This window comes from Tachysurus vachellii, chromosome 15 (assembly GCF_030014155.1).
Source record: "Tachysurus vachellii isolate PV-2020 chromosome 15, HZAU_Pvac_v1, whole genome shotgun sequence".
Taxonomy (NCBI): Eukaryota; Metazoa; Chordata; class Actinopteri; order Siluriformes; family Bagridae; genus Tachysurus; species Tachysurus vachellii.
This window is the reverse complement of record NC_083474.1, coordinates 11,531,673-11,556,482: the sequence shown is the minus strand read 5'-3', so window position 1 is coordinate 11,556,482 and position 24,810 is coordinate 11,531,673. Positions and strand designations below refer to the sequence as shown.

At 39.1% G+C, this 24,810-nt stretch overlaps 1 protein-coding gene across 12 annotated transcripts in view; it reads left to right on the top strand.

Annotated features, from left to right (window-relative positions):
• Nucleotides 1–23,345, top strand: part of msi2b (musashi RNA-binding protein 2b) — a 235,194-nt gene extending 211,849 nt beyond the window's left edge. For 3 of the 12 annotated variants that reach the window (XM_060887826.1, XM_060887833.1, XM_060887831.1), the window contains 3 exons: nucleotides 7,649–7,828; nucleotides 13,449–13,603; nucleotides 18,180–23,345. In XM_060887826.1, coding sequence (XP_060743809.1) covers nucleotides 7,649–7,828; nucleotides 13,449–13,603; nucleotides 18,180–18,269 — 425 coding nt within the window. In that variant the 3' untranslated portion in view covers nucleotides 18,270–23,345. Of the gene's footprint in view, nucleotides 1–7,648; nucleotides 7,829–13,448; nucleotides 13,604–15,634; nucleotides 15,712–18,118 lie in introns of all 12 variants that reach the window. The other 9 variants (XM_060887827.1, XM_060887832.1, XM_060887834.1 and 6 more) reach the window with 6 other exon arrangements.
• Nucleotides 23,346–24,810: the final 1,465 nt, after the last annotated feature.

The following is a 24,810-nucleotide window of genomic DNA, read 5'->3' as shown; positions in this document are numbered from 1 at the left end:
TGCTGGGAAAAGTCATTAGTATGTTCCGCTGTTTTGTTGTAGTGTAATCTTATTACTTTTGTGTCACTTTAATGGTGTAGAGTGTAGAGTTGCAAGAAATAAAATCACGATCTCGGCACTGCCTAGGAAATCAGGACCGATCCTCTTTTTGTGCCTGTAGTTTCTAATAACATCATATACTTTAAGTCATTTCAACCAGAAAGTCTGACCAGTATAAAGCAGCTCCTAAACTGAACTGGTGCAGTACCAGTGAGTAAATCTATCTGTATATCTGCTCCAGTCCTGAGGCACACCTCTAGTTAAGGTGTCTGATGGTTTTCAGCTAGTGCACTGATGATATGCTGATTTATTTTTGTACACATTTAGTCTGCTGATTTTATTTAGATTCAGTGATTCCAGTGTAGTTTAAAACGAAAGCTGGAAATGTAGTGTGTGTGTACGGTTGTTAACTGAAGTGCAGTGTGACGTGCTCTTTATCAGCAGGTGTTTTTTGTAGTCATAAAAGAAATAGCCTAACAGTAGCGATGTACTGTACTGAATCAGCTTTTGCTTTAAGCGTGGAAAAGAGAAGTGTTGTTTTACAAAGTAAAAGTGAATATTCATATCACATATATACACAGACACGAGTGGCTTTTTCCCCAGTTCTGCTTAATTGTGTGTCAGACTCACTGCATTGTGTGTGTGTATGTGTGTGTGTGTGTGAGAGAGAGAGAGAGAGAGAGAGAGAGAGAGAGAGAGAGAGAGAGAGGAAGGAAGCGAGAGCATAGAGAGCTTGTGTCACTCTCCATTAGTTGCTATATATGGACAGACAGGCGGTGGTCCACAGCTGTGTGTGTGTGTGTGTGTGTGTGTGTGTGTGTGTGTGTGTGTGTGCGTGCATGTTTTAGTGTGTGTCCTGTTCACCGGCAGCAGGTGCAAACTAGGCCAGGCTGCATCTTCAGTGTCCAGCCGTCTGAGGTGGAAATATGAAACACGCCTCATTCTCATTTGTCACCTCTCCTGATGAAGACAGATGTGTGTTTTTGTCCATCTCGGAGTGAGCTGTCCACTTCCCTCCTCCATCTGCACACCCGAGTGTACGAGTGTGTGCAAGGGACAAAGAGATTCATCACAGAGCGGGGGATAAATCACGAGGATTTGAGATATTTGCTTGATTAGATGTAATTTTCATAATTTAAATGTAATTTTCCGAGGCTATCCGAGCAAAAAATAGCAATGAGGCATTATCTATAGAGTATTTATGAGATGTCATCTGCTAAGAGGGAGCGCTGGTAATGATAATTAGTCACCTGTTGGCTAAAAGAGAAAAAAAAAGGAAAAAGAAGAAGGAAAAAAGAAATAACATCTGAGAATAGAGACTGATCGTCTCTGGAGGCAGCAAAGGCGGTTAGCAATTCTTTAAAGATGGCATAGGTGGAAATGAAAAAGCTAATTGCACATGTTCATAAATCCTGAGCTAATTTAGGAGAACATTTGACAAGTTCACTGACACTCTTCAAGAGGATTTGAGTGAAGTTTGAGCTTCATTTAAGTGAGGAAAGATGGGAGAGATTCAGTCACTTTGAGATAGCACTACATCTGTGAGAGGAACTGCTGCTTCGGTGCTTTTTAAAGAGTGCCGGTCTGTGTTTTTTTTTCTTTACCTCTTTTTTTTTTTTTTCTTGTGCGGATTCCCTCTCCAGCCTTTTCCGATGTATTTACCGTGTCTGACATTTCTGCCTACAGTAGATGATTGTGTGCAAAGCTATTTCCAAGGTTGGCTGTGGTCCTCCAGCTTTGCGGAAACTGTTTGAAAGTCACCGTGCGAAATGTCAGCTTTTTCTCCATCCTTTCATGAAAAGGTACTTTAAATGGCAGTATTTTGCTAGCCTCAGCAGGCTAATTGTGGTAATGTAGTGCTGACAGGTCAGGTGTGAGCTATTCGGAGTCCACTGAACCTGATCCAGCTGCAGAAAGCGCCGGAGCGTTGCCCCTGTCCTTCATTAACGCACTTCACATTATATTAAATTGCCATGCAAACACATTTTGGTGTTCTTCCGACTTTTCTGCCGGATTAACAGAAAGCAGTGCTGGAAGCACGTAGGACAAAGGAGGGATGAACGCTTAAGTACGTCGACTTATTTGGGTTCAGATTGTAAACTTGCTCCAGATTGCACCAAAACGTCCCGATTTGTGAAGTGCAGTCGAGTCTTGGTGGATTATCTTATTTTGAAATGCGATTTTAATAGTCATTTACATTCCAAACAGCTTCACAATTTTTTTTTTTTTTTTGTATTCTTGTAATCTACGTTCTTGGCGAATACCAAACAACTTCCTGTCCAGATATTTCTACAGGCACCCCTGTGGTTCCGTTATGACAGGCCCACAATGTCGGCATTTGTGAATTCAGCTATAGTGTATGGAGACAACAAACAGCAGTGCACATTATTGTTGAGAGGAAGCAATGCAGCCAGTGCCTGGGGCTCTGTGGCACCATCCAGAGAGCTGGTTTGATATGTAACCATAGTGCAGCACTCTAGAGAGCGAGGGATGCTGAATACTGAGAAGAGGAAATTAAAGTCTCCCACTGACTGCAAGGCCCCTGTTGGGACCCTGCAGTAATCTCTGAAACGGCTGCCTGGCTGTAAATGCTAAAGAGTCCACTAAGTTGCATTAAAGCCAGTTATCCACAGAGTAACTCACATTACACATAAAGGAGTAGCGCAGTCCTGTTCTCTGTTTCCTAACAGGCGATAAAAGCACCCTCTTATTTGCACATTTGTATATATCTGTTTTCTTATCAAGCATTATTGATAATAACACGCAGCAGGAGGGGGAGAAAGCAACTTAAAGGCTTTCATCTCTTTCATCTCAGCAAAAACACCCAGATGGGCTATCTAATGGCGCGATTGACAACCTTACAGAGTGCAGTCATTCTGAGCATCACTCTTTCCCCTCTCAATGCCAGCTGGGGTGTCCAGGCTCCGTACAGATGTTGCATAGCCAAAGGCACATCTGGATGATCTCCTCCCAGCTGCTCAGACACGACCCTGGAGTGCGTTTGTGGTTGGCGGCAGCGGCGGCGTCTGGAGGTGCAGATGATGAATAGACGAGGCTGTGTCGTCTGGCCACCGCAAGCGAGCGCCGCGCGTTTCCATGCTGCTATTCATCAAGTCAGCCGAAGTGAATTTATGCATCTATCACCTGTCAACTATGCACACGGTTCCCCGCACCAAAATGTGCCATTATGAAGTAATTAGATTTGGCTTTGAGCGAGAGCACGAGACCTGGGTTAGTGGAAAGAGAGCAACTCGCTTGGTTTTGTCGGTACGAGGAGGAAGAAAGCTTGTGAGACGAAAAGGAATATGTTGGGCTTTGTCTTGCTGTTTTGAGGAAATAATTCATATGTAAATACGGAAGGGAGCTGATACGCACACACGCGCTCACTTCCTCCCTCCATCCGTGCGTTATTCATGGGAACATAAAACACGCCGAGTGTCATTCTGTAACTGGCTGGCTGTAGCAGAACATCTGAACCAAGCCATTATTGAGGCAACTTTTGATGTCTAAAAATGACAATGTTTAATTCAGCTCCATTTTTCCCTCAGCTTCCCCGCTTCCACTTGGTCAAAGTGAATCATTTGCATGTGCTCAGAAATAGGGAATTAGCTGCCGAAGGTAATCAAGCAGCCCTATTCTGCCAGATGGCTTTCTCTGTAGTTAGTAAATGGGTGCTTTTAACTGCATTTTATTCCACATTTCTGCTTCAGATAGCGCTATCATTAGAAGTGATCTACCTGCACAATAAAAGTAATTTCTGTAGGCCTTTATTAGATAAGACCTTTCCTGTCGCAGCAGTAAAATGAACGGCTTTCCGGGGCTAATTTGCTATGTCATTGCAAACAAAGAAACCAGGTGTATTTGTTGTATGCGTGTTAATTTTGTATTTCGTGTCCTGTCCCTCCTGCTATGCTGAAATTAGACTGAATATTTATGCAAATAGCAGCAGCACCATGGCATTGTGTAGGAAAGTAGGCTGGGGAGCGTTAAACAAAGGCAGGGCCTCCGAAAGCCGTCCTCTGCTGTGTTACGTACGCAACAAGCTGCACCGCAGGTTCCTGTAAAAGGTCTTCATTTGTTTGTTGTTAAAGATCTAATTAGGAAGATGAGAGGGAACAGGATGGGATGGCAGCTTGGTTAATTAAGAGGCGAGTCCAAAGCTCCCTTTGAACCTCAAGGACGCCCATCTATTAGAGCAGCCCATCAAAAATGGATTCAGCCTAAGTGCATTTTCAGGTCACTTTTTGCAAATGATTAAACATCTTATAGTGGTCCACGTCTTAGCTTAGCCTTTTCCTTCCGTGCATAACTGACTAGTCAGTAACGTTAAAAATGAAAGCACAGGCTGTACATTAGACCGCATGGGAAATTTACATTTACGGCATTTGGTAGACATCCTTATTAGAGTGAGTTACATTTATCTCATTTATACTGCTGAGCCACAGAGGGTTTAGGGCCTTGCTCAGGGGACCAGGAGTGGCAGCTTAGTGGCTCTGGGATTCAAACTCACAACCTTCCAGTCACTGGTCCAACATCTTAGCCACTGAGCTACCACAAAATTTATATTGGCAGCACAGATGTATGATTATTAGCTTATTATTAGCTCCAGTGGCAAACTGTAAATGTAAATATTATATGTAAATATTTTGGAACGTTTTCTTTACATTTTATAGACGTATCAGTTTAACGATGAAGCTCGGCTTCCTGTGATGCCTTGTGGTCTATAAATAAAAGCAAAAAACTTCCAATCAGGTCAAGTATTGGTTGCCTACTTATTAAAAAAATTAAAAGTAGGCAACCAATTTAAACCTTATTTAAAAAGCTCCTCGTATTGGATTAAAAATCAGGCTTCCTAGCTAAGACATCGTGTCTGTGCGTTTTGTGAGGGACTTTTAAGGGAGCCAGCTTTTTAAGAGGCATTAAGATTTGCTCTTTAGAGTACAGATACATCTAATATAATATATACAGTGTTTGTATAGTGTATAGTAAGAATAGATGTGGTGTTAATTATGTGTTAGTTTGGAATCACCCTGTTAGGCGTGTAATCATTTTCTTAATCTTTTCTTTCATGTGGGCTTTCCCTGAAAATGGGGAACATAGCAGGAGTCTGGATTAGTGTACTTAGTGGAAATAAAAAGTGCTTATAAAAAGGTTAGAGTTCTGATGTCTGTATTGTAGAGTGAAAGAAACATGCCAAGATCACCCGCAACTTCGATTAGCATCTCAAGTTCAAAAGATACCAAGATAATCCTTCACTTTTAAAGTCCGCTTCCATAGGTCCATATTCTGGGAGGATCATTCAGATGATTAAAACCACCCTCATTCACTTCTGTATGTTTTTCTTATATAGAGCTCTTGGGAAAGGAGTTTGATCCTAATTGAATCTGTAGATTATTATTAGGCAAAAGACAATAAGAAATTAGACTTTAGGTAAATACGTTATACAAATAAAGCAAAATAAACAAACGAATAAAATGTTTTGTAAGGCTAGAAAATAACATGATACATTATATAATTTTTTTCATGCTGAACTACAAATGGACTAATTGTTTTGCATCAGTAATGGCAGGAAGCGTAGACAGGAGAGAAAATACACAAAGTGACTGACCCAGGTTTATTTATTTATTTTATATAAGAGCATGTATGATACTTTCATTTAATTCACTGTTTATTTTCTGTTCATTTGAGTCAATTTTAATGGAGCAACTCGCACATTCCTTGCATGTGAAATCTTTCTTGGCAAATGAAAGGCTTTCTGACTCTGAGATCCACAGCAGTCATGGAATCCTAATGCCTGCATGCATTGTGCTTTTGTTCATGGTTTATTATTCTGAGATTTAGAATTAAATTATAATTATGTTTTGCATAATTTGTGCTTTTTCCAAAAACAACATGTCTGTGGTATAATGGCGTAACTGACCAAACAGTCATCTGCTATGGTTACAGCTCGCTTTAAGCAGGCTTCTTAATTTTATTGTAAGAATTAATGTTCTGTATAAAATTTGGTCCTCAAGATAAGTATTGTCTCCGATTAAGCCGCCGTCTCCTCCGATCTCTTCCATGCACCCTTAACCTTCCGCCGCTTAACTCGGGTGTAATTGTAAATCACTTTGGATAAAAAACATCTGCCAAACGAATAAATGTAAATCAGCAAGGGGCAAAATCAGGCATTGTTTAATTTGTGTGGATGATTTACTTTTTTTTTTTTTTTTTTTTTAATTTGAGAAAGTCTTAAATGTCATGCACAACTCATTCCTTAAGATACAGTTTATATATCACGTTAATGCCCTCTGAAGTGGACCCGTGCATGAAAGTGTGCAAAGGTGCCCTTTAATTTAAGGCTTACTTGATTGAATCAGATAACCTCAGAGCTAACAATGTCGCCTTCTAAGCCAAGATGCTGTAATATATTAAAAAGCTTTTCTTATTAGCAGGGCCGGCTCTAGCCTTTTGGGGGCAAAATTTGAATTGGAAATGAAAGCCAAGGTGCTGCTGAAAAAATTACGTACATTGGTAACAGTTTAGCAGAAGATGTCCTGATCGTGTGGAATAAATGCTGAAATCTTTACTTGCCAGATAACATCCTCCATCACAGCCACAATCAGCCATAATTAACTTACTCTTGGTCAGCTGGTGTAAAAAACAAAAAATAAATGTTAGTGACAGCACCCAAATCATTGTACTGTGTTTTGTTTTTTGTTTGTTTGTTTTTTGTCTTTTTTCCATTTTTGGTTTTTCAGACACTTATTTTCATGACATGTGCTGTGTCCCAAGCCTGAATCTACAATTGGTCTAAATTATTAGAGTTGGCGTGGATTTACTAGTGAACTAATGTATGGACTTGGAGTATACACAGCCATGATGAAATACAGATCTATCCAATATGATTTTTTTCTCACTACAACTTTATTTGAAACTATTTAAACCTGACAGCATATTCTCACAGGCCAAAATGTACGGCCTGTTAGAGGCAGCGAAACCCTGAGCAGGCATTTATGATGCTTATTAAGTAGACGTAGCTCTGCAGAATAGCGCATATTCAGGCAGTTAAAAGTTAAAACATGACACGAGAGAGAATCTTCAACTCCCACACTGGGGCCTTTTACACAACCTTCTATATGTGCTCTTAGATCCAGACATGCATGCTTATCTAATTTGAGCAATATGTTGCTGAAAGGTTCAGGGAGTAAACTTTTTGTCTTCTCAAGAAAGATCGGTACAAATACAAGATCGTTTGAATACCCTTGCTGACATATCTGTACTGGAGTAGCTTAAATATTGCACTTTAGCGTTAAGATTGAATTAGTAGCTGTAAAATGGCAAGTTAATAATGTGGAGTCATGAGCACTGGCCAGCAGGACGCACATACATACACAACACACACTTATACATGCTGGGAGAACAGCTAGGGGGCATCTCTGTTTGAACTGATTCTGTTTTGTATCTTGCAATACTCCACCTTTATGTCATGCAAAAGACAATGCAGCATTGACTCATAACATTACTATGCAATGTTGTATTTCCCAATGATGGGAAGAATTTCCCAATATTTCCCCTCCCTCCCCTTCCTCCTCCTCCTCCTCCTCCCCTATACTCCTGTATCTCCCAGGCTTCCCCGATTACGGTTTCTATTCCACGACAAGTGACCAACGGGGGCCCCCCTTCTCCTTTGCGGACTATGGCTCCCTAGGCCCGCAGGCGGCTCAGCTGCTTCAAAGCGAGCATGCCACCTCGGCCTGCAACTCCCCCCTGCAGCACCTGCCCAGCCCGGATCAGTATAAGAGCCCAGGTGTGTACCACCTCTCCTTCATTCACTGATTGATTTGATTCATGTGGTTGATTCATCATTCAGTCATTCATTAAAATGGAAGGCAAAAAAAAAAAAAAGAAAAGAAAAAAAGAACTGCAAGGGACGTATAAAGAGGCGCCCGCTGCTTTGCCTGACATGAACTGCATGCTGAGTTGAGCTCGTTCACACATCCTTTTATCCTTTTCTGTTCTGTCCTTGGCAATGCATTTCTGCTGTGTATGTTGAGATATATGAGCTAATAGACTGATAGTGCTTTTTATTTAGTTTCTCAGCAGCATCGTATCCTTACTGAATAAAGTTGAGTTCATTAATAAATCCATACACATATATAAGCAGTGCCCTGATAGAGATATTACTACAAGTCTTTAATTATCTAAGAGCATATGATTTCAGAAGCATCATACTGTACAGTTAATGGCTGCCTGTTTTACAAACGTGTACAAGACAATTACTATTTTTGTTTGACTTGTGCACAGGACTTTTTAACCAACTTGGTTCATCTATTACCAAAAATATTAAAATAGGTCATTTTAAACCTCATAACCCTAACCGGGAAAAATTCACTAATGCTGAATGAATGAACAAACTAGAGTCACAAAGCACTGGGTATTTTCCCGTGTTCATCAACATGACCTTCATTGTCCTGAAAGCTTTTGTCCTGCATGAGAGTTTAAAATACGCCGAATCTTTTGTTGTCCTGATGCACATGTCTAGTCTGGTTAATTTTTTTTTGTTATTGTGTTGAGAAATGGGCAAAGACGCATTAGTAGCTCTCTAATATAAATGAGTCTGAATGTAAATCTATCAAAATAACTTTACAAAATACTGCAACTGCAATCGATAATGTTGCATTTTCCATTTTGAAAGAAAAAACAAAAACGTTCCTTAAGGGCCATGAGATCAGTTTTCAATCCGAGATCGTCCAGCTCGGTTGCTCGTGTACATCATGATGACTGATGGTCACTACAGTCAATGTACGGGATTAAAATGAGTCCATCAACACACTGCTATGTCTCTATTTCAGACCTGACAGGTGTTTGGAAGCTGCTCATGAACTGTTCATGGAATATAATAATACAGAGCACAAAAGCATTCAGATTCTCATATTAATCTGATCATAAATAACATCTTTGTATTTTGTATTTTAAGTGCATGTTTTAAATCCAACAGACATACATTACATATAACGTTTTTTAATTGGATACGAACAAAGGCAGAATGACGTAATGCATTCATATATAATGTATATCATTTGAATACGAGTAGCTAGGGGAGTCAGAACTGTAACGCTGCCCTTGTGTGACCCTCCTCATATGCATTATTATTGAGTTTCTAAGATAATGAGACAAAATCTAAATGTCTTCCTTCTCTTCATGTATATCGTTCAAAGGTAGTAACACTAAAATTAGGCTAATGTTACTGCAATGTACCATAACTGGATTGGTATAAGTGATGAGAATGAGCTGTAGGAAGTGATGATATTCGTATAGTTTGATACTGTGATATGAGGAAAGCCATAAGCTGGTGGTTCATGCAGAGGTGAAGGAGTTGTTATGTCAGGAATGGGAGAGAGAGCGGGGTCATACCGCTGTGAACAACTGTCATTTCATGGTCTTAATCTACCTTAGATTAAAGGTTATGCGGAGGAACTGTTGACACAAATAAAGCTCTAAATCCTTTGGACATGGAAATGATGTTCAGATCTCTCTGCTCTGCAGAATGGAGCCGATTACAGGCCACGGAGTTTAGTGTTTATACAGTGAGTCACTTATTGCCTTTAGGAGTGGAAACGGCACCAGTGACCATGAGAGAGGGCTTGAATTCAAGCAGCATTGTTGCTAGTTGTTTAGACTTCTTTAGAGAAGCTATAACATTTCTTTAAGATAGCAGATAACACGTGCTTTTTTGATGTTGTAGAGCAATTTTTGCTTTTGCGTTTTCTCTCTGTTTCATCGAATAATGACAAAGTAATAAATATTGACACTGTAAGAGATTCTATGGAAATTCTCTATCTAGAAATATCTGTTGGTAAAGATATATACTGTAAAGTGGTATGTGCCTTTACTGTGGGATATTTTCTTGCTTTTTGTTCAGTATAAAGACACTCCAGGAAGTGCTCGCCCTTTTCATCTCGTGCTGGAAAAGAACAGAATAAAACCAAAGACTCGGCTAAGTTTTAAACAGAGCAATACGATATAAATAAGATTAAAAGCCAGCATCTGAGAAGCAACACTTGTGGTTTTTAAATGTTGTTGAGCTCCTAGTACAGATGCAGTCTATATACATGTTATGGTCATGTGATCAACTAATGATAACATATTCGTGTAGTACAACAAATACATTTTATATACACTTTATATTATGCAAGCGGTGTTAGCAGCGTGCATGGCTTTTCTAATGTGATGACCACATGTACATCATGAACACATTCATATCTCGATGATCTACATCTAGGAGATCACTCAACCCGTTCAAATCTACTAGAATTTCTACAGACGTTCTACAGCAACGTGACGTAACGCGCATATGTTTGGATGGAAATCTATCCCACAGTAAGAACGATTAGGAGATTATGTGCTAAGAGACTTCTGTACAAAAGATTTTGTCATGGCTATTTCCGTCTTTTTAAAACGGTTGATTAACGCCATGATATTTGTAATCATACTGTCAGATTAAATGGAACGTTTGAGCCATTTTGTGTATATGCACTCAGAACTCGCATTTATATGAGAAACTTTGAACAGTTTTACACACAGAGTAGTGTATTTTTTTTCCTCCACCACTTTTACTGTGGTTGCCATGCTTCTGACACTTTCCAACATTTACTCCACTGCTTAAAGAGGTTGGCGCAATCTGTTCGTCTTATTGGCAGAATCTCGTTTTTTTTTTTTTGTGCAGCAGATGTCACATTCAAGTGTCAAAAGCGGCCTCGTCTTTCCACACTACCTACTGATACGCAGCCTGCCTGAGATATCCATCTTCTGTTGGCTGGGCTCAGATCTACAAATAAATATACGCCTCTCTCCCCTTTCCTCTTCCATGGAAGTCTCTGTTTTGCTCAGCTGACATTTTAAGAGTGAGAGCTGCGACTGACAAACTGTTCTCCGCTCAGCGTTCTCCTGTCTACCTGCACCCATCTGTGTGAAAAACAGATGAAGCTAAAGAGCAGCCTTGATGCTACGACGCCACCTATCAGACACATCTGCTCTTGCACATAGTCCCTCGGGGCCTCTCTTCGATATTTTATTCTAGTACATATCCTTTACCCTCATGAGTTGTAGAGTCTGCTGTATTAATAGTCTCTCCTTTCAGTGGACGGTGAAGTGAAGGCTTCCGGCTGTGGAGAAACTTGATTTAATATTCGCTTATTAATGGAAGTGTCATCAGGGCTGAGCGCGAGAGAAAAATGAGCAGTGCACCGTATGGGGCCGCAAAAGTTTTCGAGAACCTCTATTTAATTCAATGGGTGTGTTTGTTTACACTTATTTAATTTGTCATTTTGTGGCACTATGGAGGGATCATCTCTCAGATACATCAAGTGTTCTTTAACCTCTCTTAAAACTCTATGGGGCAGGCTTTGGCTAATTGGTGTATGCTGATAGACCTGGCTGATAGACCTGGTACAGTAACATAGATGTACATTTAAAAATTGTCCAGCAAAAAAAAAAACATTCAATCACCTACTTTATCCAGGCTCTCAGTAGATCCGGGCCTTATAGTGGGAACACAAGGTGAGAGTCTAAGAGACATCCTGGATGGGACACCAGTTTATCACACTATTATACGGCTCCATACACACACACACATACACACACATTTGCATGTGGGAGGAAACCAGAGAACCTGGAGGAATTCTAAAAGGCCATCGATGGAACATGTGAAACTCCCTACAGGCTGTAACGTGAGCTCAGGATTGAACTGCTCCATCATCGTTCTGCACTGAAAATAATTCTCGGCAATATTTTGGTCTTTCTGCACTGTTTATTGCTAATTCATTGAAATCTAACATCCTGATAGTTCAGAAGGTTACAGAGGTCATGATCAGAGAGAATGTAGCCAACCTCAATCATTACTGTGTCATGTCATGTTCATAACTACTTATAAACATGATCGAAATTAGATTGACTTAATATGCACAGGAAAATAAAGATAAAGTTACCCTCATTAAAGAAGCAGAGAAAATTAGGGTAATTTGTCTTGTTTTTGTTTTGCACTATACACCATTTGGTCAGAAACCTTCCGTCAAATCTATATGTGCTTTTTGAACTTGCCTTTTCTAAAATGACTCCCCCTTTGCTGTTAATATATCCTTGTGGGGATTTACAGTGAGATTCATCCATAAGAGCATTGATGAGTATTGATGTTACAATGTAAGCTTGGAACGTGTCATAGCACTTATGACACCTTATACATGTAGGTACAGTCTTCTTTAAAGGTAGTTGTCAGGAAGTGTCTCTGAAGGTTTCCCGTAACACTATGAACACTCATATCAATCTCATATGCTAGCAAGTCCTTCCAGTTCTTGTAACGTGCTCTGCACTCCCGGAGAAGCACTGCTTTACTCATCAGAGCTAGCAGTTTTGCTAACACGGACATCTTCCCGAAGCATTCGGCCAGCACGTTGCCTTCTCAGCCGCTGCTGTATGTAGCATATATACAGTACTCGAGTAAGAAAAGATCTGTAGCATCTCTGTGGAAATGAGACTCAATGATTCAGTCTTTAACACGCTTTACTCAAGACACTCTCTACAATTTCCTGCCTGCCAGCCGGCCGCGAGGCCCAAAAGCCCCCTGACGCTAACAGCTAGATAATCACCATCATATATTTAAAGAAGGAGGTAAAGGGGAAGGAGAGCACTCTCCCTGTGACAGGTGTTGATTAGATAGGGGTGTTGTGGCACAATCCTCAATGCAATTTCTTTGAAGGACTCAAGAATTGGCAGTCAAATTTGACTACTCTGAGCGCAAAGAGAGCGCACTTGATACAACTAGGGAAGAACGGAGAGTTCTGTGTGTGTGTGAGAGAGAGAGAGAGAGAGAGAGAGAGAGGTTATGATAATGGAAGAGACCTACAAGGCAGCATCTCACTCTCACTGGTACTCTTTATCATTACAGAAACCTCTAAAGGAAAATCTTTAGCCTTCACACAAAGCACCGCCATTTGCCAGGAAACACCTCGTGCTGCATACTCAACACAGAACATAGCTCCTTTTGTACCATGCATGCCATGTGAATGCTGAACCGATGTGTCCAACATGAGCAAGCGTTTCCTTTTGCATGAGTGACAGAAAATGTACCATGAATAATAGAAAGGCTTGTAGAAATTTGAAGTCACTCTCGACTCTAAGGGGTCTCTGTGTAGATCTATGCACCGATCACAGCTAAGACATTACAAAGGAACTGTCTTGTGTGTAGCAGTCTGTTGCATAGATCTCATACACACCCTTTTCATTACAATTCATTTTTAGTGCTTTGGGTGTTTTGTCTTGTAGATTTTGCATGCAATGATTGTTTTCAGTTTCTGTGGCTCTTGCACACAATTATCCCCCACCTAGACTTGCTCCTTACCCCAGTGTTGGCACACTTGCTTTTTTGGCAGGCACCAACCCTCCGCGGCCTGGAACTTTCCCAGGAGCGAGCAGTCCAGGGCCCGTGGCTGACCTGTATGGCCCCACCAGCCAGGACTCCGGCGTGGGCAACTACATAAGCGCTGCTAGCCCTCAACCAGGCTCTGGCTTCGGCCATAGTATTGCTGTGAGTACTTCTCTTCTCTTCTCTTCTCTTCTCTTCTCTTCTCTTCTCTTCTCTTCTCTTCTCTTCTCTTCTCTTCTCTGCACATCTCTCTGTCCTTTATTACACACACATTCCACTTTCTGCTCATTTCAACACGCCTCTTTCACCCGCTGCACCATAGCTGCCGTAGCTGTGCTGCTTTTAGTTTCTGACAAAAAAGCACACTAGTCTGTCATTAGTGAACTAGTCTCTCATTAGAAAACTGCTTTGTGGAGGTAAAAAAATGTAAAAGAAAATGTTTAAAAGCTTATTGCTTTTAAAATTTAAGACTAGACACCTTTGCTATAAATTTGACTTTAATAACCAATAGTCTAGTGTAAGACAAATAGCTGAAAGATGAATATATTTTACTCAGGCTAATTATAAAAAAAAAAGTGTCTTTTGTCCGAAGTTTGCCTCCAAAATGTGGAATCATGCTCTCATTAGTGCCAAGCAGGTGCTCTGGCTCTGAAGCTTTGCTGTGTGGTTATTGCATTGCCAACATTCCTCATTCCCTTCATTGCTCTGCTCTTTCTGTCAGCTTCCCCTGAACAAACTGTGAACTTTGTACCGTCTGTCATCGGCAGTGTTTCATGTCACCGAGCCTTTTGTCCATGCGCCAGACAGACGGACTGAAATCTTACAATTAGTTCTCTCATTTATAAAACACTGGCACAATGGCATCTCTTTTTACCTCTTCCTGATTCAGCCAGGCTGCAAGCATATCGTATCGTGCCTTTAAAAGTTCTCCTTCACAAAGTGCATATGTAAATCAATAAGGCAATAATAAACCCTTGTGAGGAAACCTGTCTTGAGAATGTTGTCTTGCCCTTTGAAGCCGTCCGCATTCTCTTCTCCCTCCGCCCTTTTGTTTTGAAGCACTTGCAGAGTGGAGTGATAAGGGCTCGGGGAGTTATGGGGACAGGGAGGGAGGAGAGGTCAGCACACCGGGGGGGACTGCAGGAGGGAGACCGGGCTGAAACACATGCTGCTCGGGGAATTACCGGCTCCGTCCGTTTTCCAGCCGCAGCCCAGCAATCAACATCAAGGTCTGCTGGGGAAATGAATAAGGCCTTTTGTGTCTGAGGATACTGCCTCTTACACACCACGCTATCAGTGCACTATGAATCTCACATTGGTGTAGAAATCCAAGTGAGAATTTCTTCGCTCTTTCTTTTCCCTGAAAAATAGACAGGCCATTCATCAACTCCAGCCTGAATGTTGAGATTAACAAAGTCACCTTGCGCTTGACTTTCAGATGAATTCTTTTAACCTAAATAGAGTTGAATGTAGGTTGACCTGAAACTTTCACAGAATTTCAGCTTTGATTGACAGCACTAGAGGCGGAGACCTTTACTTACTCTCAACAGACTCAGGGTCTGTGTGTGCATTACCTCCTCACAGATATTCAAACTAGTTCATTCATTCAATCATTCATTCATTTATTTATTTCTCTTGTAAGAATACATCCTGGATGTGACATCAATCCATCACATAACTAGGGCACTTTAGCATGGCCAGTTTACCTTCCTGTTCCTAAAGAGCTTGTGTTAAAAACATGAACACACACTGCAAAGCAACTGAAGCCCCACTGCTCCTGCGTGCTGCTTACTCATATTACTTTAAGCCAAAATGATAAGACATGGCAATAATGTCACCCTGAAAAAGTTCACAGTTTGGTCACTGAGATAGAAAGGCATATTTGATTTTGAGGAAACATTTTCTTTCTTTTTTTTTGCCAACAGTCTTTGTGCATGAGGTTATTAATGTTAATGTTAACGTTCTTACTGTTAGCATGAATATAAAAAATGATGTTACATGGCATTAGAGAAAAATTGTAAAATTCACAGTAGAAGTGATATTATAATGATATAATGATATTATGAATAAACTGTTCATTCATGCTAGCAATACAGTCATTGAAATGGAAATGCAGGCGACTGACGAGTGATAGCTGTATGAGCTGTTTTACTGGACTGCATACTGACACCATTACTAACTGTACACTTTTAGGGTCCTTTGATTGCGACAGCTTTTACAAACGGATACCATTGAAACCTAACAGGTGGTCGGTTGCCATCTCAATTGAGGTAGTTTTTTTTTAATTGAAATAGATCCTGTCATTACCCGTTTATTATTCTGTTGTAGTCCCTTCCTACTTTTCTTGCACTTTTATTATTATTATTATTTTTTTTTTTTTTTTGCTTCTCCCTTCTGTCTGTATTGTGGTGTATATAGATGTCTCTCTTTATCACTAATATGGCAGGAGGCTTTTACATGGTTTCACAGGAATAAAATGTGTTACGTAAAAGAAGAAACCTTTTGAAAGCTTTCAGCATTAGTGTTTTAGCGTTTTAACCACTTTCCTTTATTCTCTGCTTGTCTGTATGGAGCACGCATGAGTTGCTGTGTGAGTTGCCGTGTCTACTCGAGCTGCGCTGTTGCTTTCTGTTCGAGCTGGAGTCGCAGCGCACAGGCCGAGCTCTGTTCATGTCGTCTCTTATGTAGCAGACCGCACGCCTTTGATTTGGAGGCTGTGTGAAGTGCTGGATGTGGATAATATGCACAGGTGTAGAGCTTTTGATCAGCGCGCACCTGGAGACGCTGGACCCTTAAAGTCAGAGCATGACTCTCATTTAAAGGGAAGCTGGAAATCTATGACGTAATGGTGTCTGCTTTTCAGCACAGAAAGCAAAGGAACACTTTCTACGAAGCTCATGTTCAGAAATGAACCGAACCGTGCGTAGAATTCTCTGTAAGTCGGAAATGAATAGCTCTAAAATACTAGTAATGTGCTATCCAAAACTTTATTAATAATGCACAACCCTTATAATTAATAATTATATCAAGCTTGTAAATACATGTCATGTTAATCATTTAATTATTAAATAATTATTATGATCATATAAAATATCATCATAGAGTAAAGTGAAGAATTTTATCTTATTTACCTTCATTTGATCTTATCTCTGGTCTAATGAAGGTACACACTGTGTGTGCTACGTGCATGTGACCTTGATGATGTTTATGCTCGTGTTTTTAGAATTGTTAGTTGTTAATAAATAGCACAGTTGCTTTAGTCATATCATCGTGATCAGTTGTAACGGTTGTGCAATGCTCCATATGGCATTAGAATAAGGAACACCGTGACACTATATGGTTTACAATAATGATGATCTGTTAATCAAGGAATTGTTTATAGCACAATATTATAACACTACAAGGAAACATTACCAGCTTACAAAGAGTTATGCACGGTTGTAATGAATAGTGTACAGTAGTTCACAGGAAGTGTTCCAACTAACTTTTCCTCACTGACTGCCTAAAGATCACTTAGAGGCTAATCATTGGGGTGCACTGACATTTTTCTGCTATAGGTAATCACTAGAGTGTGTGTGTGTGTGTGTGTGTGTGTGTGTGTGTGTCTATCTCATCATAATCAGTGGCAGATTTTCTTACATTATAGAATGCACTTTCTATGAAGGCCATAAATACTCACAAATAAATGAGTCACAAAAAACAAACATGCGATAAATAAATCTCTGTGTGCGTTATGTCTATAGAAAGTTTATTATAAGGCAGTTACATATTATACACACTGGTGTAATTACTTATGAAAATGTGCTAGACGTTATAGCTATGTTTGTATTGTGTTATGAACAATAACACACTGAATTCTAGGTATGTGGTGTTAATAACAACTATACTAACATCTCACAGCTCTCTGCAGCATTTTCTAATGGAAACTCTGCCACAAATCTTCATTATATAGCACATTTCACTCCAGTGCTCTACACTCAGACTATACTATTGGAATAAGAACAACGAACAATTTTATCTGTTTCTTAACTCTATGAAGTTAATCAGAGCAACAGAGTTTGACTTAGATCACAGAGACTTGTTAGTCACCGTTATGGCTCTGGGTTAAACAGTGTCACAGGACAAGCAACAGAGCTTGTGCAGCTTGTGTAAACTAGCCGCTTGTCGCATGCAGATGGCCGCTGTTTTGTTTCTGCATGCCGAAAACACTAATGCATGTATGTGATTGTAAATGAGCTCAATATGTTCTGTATCTGAGAATCTCCATTAGAGATGTTCACGATCGCTTCAAAAAAAAGTCAGTGATCACGAGTCAGCGCAAACTTCGAAATGACCTCTAAAATGACATGGTTTTTATATTGATATCAATATAGTATAGTTTATCAGTGCCTTGTGCTCCAAGTCGCAGCAAACTCAGAATGTTAATAAGATAAAAATGACCCTGGATCATAAAAACGAACAAGCTGTATAAGTAAATAGTGTACTGTTAACACTCCAGTTATTTCACGAGTGACTGAGCTTTTTTTTCTCAGACACCAAACCCAGGACTCAAATTTGATCTGTAAAATAATGAATCCCCCCCGAAGGCTCAGATGCAGCACATTTGACACATAAAATCTCACCCAAACTGTGTAAATGGGCCGTTTATGAGGCTTGTGAATCTTCTGTTTGCTCCAGCAGAGTTTATCGGGAGGTCAGGGGAAGACAGGCCACAGTTTCTAACTGGTTTTGTGTACAGGTAACGGCCATACAACTCCAAGCACTACAGCGTGGGACAGACACGGACGAGCTGAGATGGCAGGATCTGAAGAACAAAAGAAATGTCTAAAACATCTCCAAAAAAAAAACAACAACAACAACAACATTAATCTGCTGTACTATAATGAAAACCTGGCTTTTTGGATTTTTTTTCTCTCCTAACGTATCCCCATATTCTAGGATGATGTTGTCGTTTTGTCCTTTTTCACTTCTTTTCCCCTTTTTATTGACGTCGTTTCTTTAACATCTTTTATCATATAGTCTGAATCAGCCTCTGAGGTTGACTAGTTTTGAAATATTTTCATTATATACTACGTTCTCTGATGAGAAGAACTATGTAAATGTGCATCTTCTCTCTTTTTTAGTGTAATAACATCACTCTAGTCGTCTCTTCACTCATGGCTCTTTGTAATAATAGCCAGTGTTTCATGGTTTCAGATTTCATTTCATTCAAGCAAGAACACTGAAGGACTTGCTGCGAAACTCATGATTTTCTCAACCTTTAAAAAGAGCAACAAGAGGGTAACTAACAAATCTAAGTAGCTCTGTTCTTTGTTTCATGTGACGTCTTGTTATCATTATTATCTATTTTGGGCAATAAGAGGACTACACTATTTTCACAGTCCTTTTTTATAAATGTCTTTTTGTTGTTGTCGTCGATAAAAGAAAAAAAGATACATTTCCTTTTAATACTTTGTGAAATGAGATTTAAAAGAAAAAAACTATGATGAAATCTGTATAATATTACTCATTACTACATCGAACCATCTCAGAGAGAACCATATTTTTGTGATGGTGTTCTAGAGGTCGTACTGTGCTCAATCTGAATTATGTTTCAAAAAAAAAAAAAAAAAAAAGGAAAAAAAAAGAAAAAAGATCTTTCAGGCTTGGTGCGGTAACTGAAATCTATTTGTAGCACAAAAGCCGTGAGAACCCGACTGCAGACACAAGCCCAATAAAACACTGTTAGCTCGCTCTGTAAATACTGTTGGCTTTCTAACTGTGCAGGTAGCAAAACCAGCATATTGACTAGATTGTGAGATCAGATGTGCACAGCTTTCACAGAGAAAATACTTCACAGCATACACACAAATCAGCATCGTACAAACAAAATCCAACTGAAATCCAAAGCACATGTTTGTTTCATGTTTTTTAAGTACCAGTGATGAAATTAGAGATTTTCTAAGACTGTTTTTTTTTTCCTCCTCCTCCTCTTCTTCTTCTTCTTCTTCTTCTTCTTCTTCCTTCTCACTTTTTGTATTTTTTTATTTAATTTTATTTTTTTAGTGTTTTAATGTATTTTTCCCGTAGTCCTAAAACATAGTACACAGTACGCCTGATTTCGGAAAAACAAAAAAGGCAATATTTCAAGATTTGTAGTCATTTCTGACTTACCGTGATCAATTAGGAACTGTTTTTTGCACCATTACCTCAGTCCTGTGGGATGTACTTTAGAGGACGTAACAAATTAATTTATTTTATCGTAAGACAAAATAAAAAAAGATTGTCTTGAAATGGAAAAAAAAGAAACATTGCACTGTGAGAAAGAATTTATTATTTTCTATTTGCACATGTTTAAGGATGTTCTTTACCGTGGGTCATATGAAGGGTTGCTATGGAAACGTTGTCCCTGTGCGGTCGCGATCTTTACGGCTGTGTTTTTTTTGTGGATTAATCTTTTTTTTTCCAGGCATTTTATTTCTGTGCTTCTGATCTGCCAACGTTACAGCTGAGTTTATTGGTAGCAATAGTCAAAATCCTCCGATACACTGAAACTGAATGAAATCAGTAGCTGCTACACATATATGACGTACATGTCAGATCTGATGAGATGGAAATGATGCTAAAATATATGCTGAGTGAAATAAGAGTGATATTTAAGAGTGTGAACTGACTGATATATATGCTGTTGTTCATCCTTGCTGCAAATGTTTTTATTTACGTTTTTTTTTCCTCCCTTTTTTCCCACAATTTGACTGAACTAACACACGATTCGAAACGCTGAATCCGTTTCCTTTTTTCGACATCACGGGAAAAATAGGAATAAGTAAGAGCAACGCAGAAAGACGGCTTCCTGCTAACTGTTCAAACTGTTTCAAAAGACAAAACTACTCAAAACAGCGTGATCCCCATCACAGTTTGAAAATCAACAGGGGATTTTTTATTGCTATTTTTGTGGAAGTGAATGACTATGTTAAATATGTTGCTGACTATATTACGGTTACTATGTACTGTATTTTCTCATTCGATGATCTCTCCATTCCCTGTCGCTTCATCCAGTAATCTTCTGTTGATCATTGTATTTTAGTAATGTGTAAAAAAAAAAAAAGAGAAAAAAAAGTGGAAAAAAAAAAGAAATTAACTTGTAAAAGAGTGCTGTCTTTTGATGCCAGTGTAGTGGTCTGTACATTTCTCTGTTGATCTGTTTCACTCCTCTCTCCCCGCTTCTTGCCTCCCGCTTTTTCGTCTTCTTGCTCTTTCACTATATCTGTCTCACTCTCTCTTAGTGAATAGTCGTAGATGTTATGTAATCAACGTTACAGTAGAGCTGTAGTGGTAGATTAGTAGATTTAGGACCAGTAAGGATAGAACTTTCTCTTTGATAATCATTTAAACAAACAAACAAAAAAAATATGCTGAACATTGTTTTCATGCCGTGTTTCACCTTTACTTTGTCTTTTTTTCCTTTTTTTTTTTTTTGTGTTCATTGGGTTGTTTTTTTTTTTGTTTTTTTTTTCTGATTCTCACATGGTTTCAACTAACCAAAGCTCTCATGATGAAATCCAGAAAATTAAGAGAATTGGTGTAAGACAGAGTTGTAAACAAGGCATTAATTGGATCCCCACCCTTGAATGTTTGAAAAGGGGTGTGCCATACTACCTTAAATGCTAACGCTTGATATGCAAAACCGTTTTTTTGTTTTCTTTCTTTTTTCAAGAGGGACGCAATTTATAATTATGGAAAGGATTTTATTACGTGAATGGAAAAAAAAAAGTCATATTTTTTTAGTACGTTCTACCTGAGTAATGATGATCTAGCCTAATAATTATAGATACGGATAAAACTGTAATAGGTTTTGATATTTATACTCTTTAAAACGTCCACTACTATTTTTAAATACTTTTTTGTGTCTATGTGTCTGCATAGATTCAGATTCATATATGTTTTAGGTTTCGGTCCTCTTAAAGGGTTTTTTTTAACGCTGTTACATTTAGTGCCAGTTCTTCATGTTAATCAAAGCTAAACATTAATCACAGCAACAACAAACAAAGAACAAATTATTAGTATGTGAAGTGCTCATATAGCTTATGAAATAAAACAATTAAGACTAGCAGCTGTTAGTGTTAATAACTAAACCGTTTTATTAAGACAGATTGTCGTTTGATTGTTTCTTGTTAACAGTCCTAGAAGATTTCTGTGTAACTTACTGAGATATTTTTTCTGAATGAAATCTATTCTCAGGGATTATGAATGTATGCTAATTCTAATCGAAGTCCTCTACATGTGAGATTTAGCTGGTAATTACTGTGTGGATTCTGTGAGTCTGATACATGCTCTCAGATTTCATTCAGACACAAACACTGAGCCGGTTTTACTACTCACTCCAGTACTGCTGTCCTGCCAGAGAGTTTCTTCAGGGGATCTTTGGATAGTTAGAGACTGTAGATAACTAAAGAATCCTATCTGACAGGGAAACACTGCTGTAGAGGTTTTAAAACAGAACCTTTTAGTGTTTCCTGGGAAGAAAAAAAAACTGTTTATGGCTCTAGATTTGACCTTTTAAACACACGGCATTAAGGACATCAAGCATATTAGTTTGTGTTGCTGTGTGAAGTTGCTGCAAATTATAACCTCGTTACAAACATTTATAACTTGGAAACGGTCTTTCCAATTCACATTAATGAGATAAAACTTTCACAGAAAATTCTATATTTTATAAACACTAAGATTATGAGTTTGACATACTTATAATCATGATCTGGCTCTTGATTAAAATGAAAGCTGGCCACCTTTTCTGATAGCCTTCTATAATGTCTCTCATTCCGTTGCTTTCTTTCTTCTTTTCTAATTTGATCTTGTAGCTTGGACTTTAAGGTAGCATGGCTCTGTTGCCATTATTTTATTTTTCCATCGACAGCCGTTTACAGCAGATGAATGTTACACATCTTGCTAGACTAGTTAAATCATTGGATAATTGTTGGTTTTGGAAAAAAAAAAAGGAAAAGGAAAAAAAAAAATGACCTGGAAGGTGTTGGGTGATATTCGAAATGAACTACCGTATCCATTCAAAACTTGAATTTTGAGGCAAGTGCTAGGCAATGGCCAAAACGATCATCCCATTAATGAAGGAACAAACTACTCTGTCTGCACACACACACGCACAGAAACACAGCACATGCACACATACCTGTAAACACACTATCTCTCTGTAATGACATACTGTAATGACATATGTATATACTTGTATACAGATACAGGATATATATGTATAGTGTATATATCTCTCTTTGTTAAAGCTGTTTGTTGAAGCTGCCTCATAATGCTTATTAATCATTTGTAGTGACCCAGAAAACATTTGGGTCAGTAGTCTACACTGAAATCATGTTTGAAATCACGCGTTGTGGGAAAGCTGCATTGTGCACTACTGGGACAGTTAGAAAGCCGGGAAACGTGTTAGTTTAGCTGTCCACGTGTCCCTTTAACTTTAACGCTATAGGGACACGGTACAGTTGACAAGGCAGGGGTCACAGGGGAACGGTCTTTATTTCTGACGCTTCCCTCGGGAACTCAGTCTCCTGTTTTCCTACCCAGCTTTCGTCTCTCTGATTGCCTTGTCCATTCCTAACACTTGCCCATTTTTAACGGACTTTTTACCGCATGAACTGACTGAACGGACTGACGTCTGAAAGCATCTTTCAGGTCTTCTTCTATGGCTTGCTTAAGCCCTGTTGTAAAATAAACTAAAGTGGATGGGGGTCTCTCACATCTCAGATGTGGAAAGTATAATTTTATATTTGTATTTTCAAATAATTATGATAATAAAAAATGTTTGTGAAAGGTTTCCATCCTCTACTGTGGTCCAGAAATCAATGTGTTTGTCTGGAGAAGATTAAAAAATAATAATAAAGTAAACTGTTTTGAAACATTTCATGGTTTTTTGATTTTGAATTAACATTTTTTTCAAGCAAATGATGTGTGATTTAAAATATGAATATATCTGCAAAAGAATGTATATCAGATATGCACAACAATTAAAATGCACAAAAATGAACACAGAGCTGAAAGGGTTGTGTAAGTTTGTTTTATTCCCAGTGACTTTGTTTTATATATCACAGTTCAGTTCAGAGGTCAGGAAGTCATCTCAGTATGATCGCTCCATCCCTTATAGTGCTCTCTGGAGGTTCCTCTCTCACTTAACAGGCTGCATCATTGTTTTTCTGGCTCCAGCACTTATATTTCTGACTATAAAACAAGACGATAGCTACAATATCCTGTCACCTTTACTTAAATAACACTTTACACTCGCGTCTCCTGAGTTTTTAGACCCCGATATATTGATATTAACATCCTATATTTGAACATATTTACCTTAACAGAAATATTTCTCTTAATATACTGTAGATTTCTCTTCTACATGCAGTGTTGAATTAAAGTGTATCACACAGAGGTGCCTTGTGCAGCGCTGCTACCTCACAGCTCCAGGGTTCCCAGCTCCATCTGGGTTAGTGTCTGTGCTGTTCACAGTTTCACATCTTCTCCCCTTCTGTTTGAAATTACACCTCGTTCTCCAGTTTCCTCCAAAAGGCATGCCAATAAGTGACCTGGCTACACAAAATTGCCCTTGTCTGTAAATGATTGTGTGCAATGGACAGGTCCAGTCTCATAAAATACATATCCCGGAGTTCCCTGATTCCCGCCCCAAGGCACTTACAGAAGATGAATTTAGATGAATGTAGCTGTATGCACCATTAAGGACATGATTCTGCATTCAGTTTGTATCCTATGAGGCTATTATAAATGATAACACATAACAGAAAGCAAAGAATGATTTAAATTACGTCTAAAAAAAAACATTCACAATAAATTCATATATATCCAAAGGCACATGCATAATCCCCATAAATACCAAATCCTCCCTGACTGATGCGTATTGTTTTGAAATACTTTTATACCATTCCAGGCCTAATCTAGAAGTGTTTCACCTGGGATGAAAAATGCAATGTGTGCCGGCTGGCAGAAATTAATGTCATTTTTAATTTGAGCCGCTGTCCCATTCTCAAATGTGAAATTGCTTCGGAGAATGTAAGGTGTGACAGCTATTATAAATGTGTGGAAATCCATCTTCCACTGTCGTTCTCACCCCCTCCCACCATCTTCACGTCCTCCCTCTCCCTCCCTTTTCTCTCTCTCTCTGTCTTCTTCCCTCTCTCTCGTTCTCACTCGCTCCCTTGACTCGGCCAAGGAAGCTCTCTTCATATACTTCACCATCACAGCAGCTGTCCACCCACACACTTCACTGGAGCCCTCGGATAGTGTCATGACTCACAGTGTCCGCTGTTTGCCAAGATTGAAATACTGTGAGGAATTTTCCCTCCCTTCACACTCAAGGC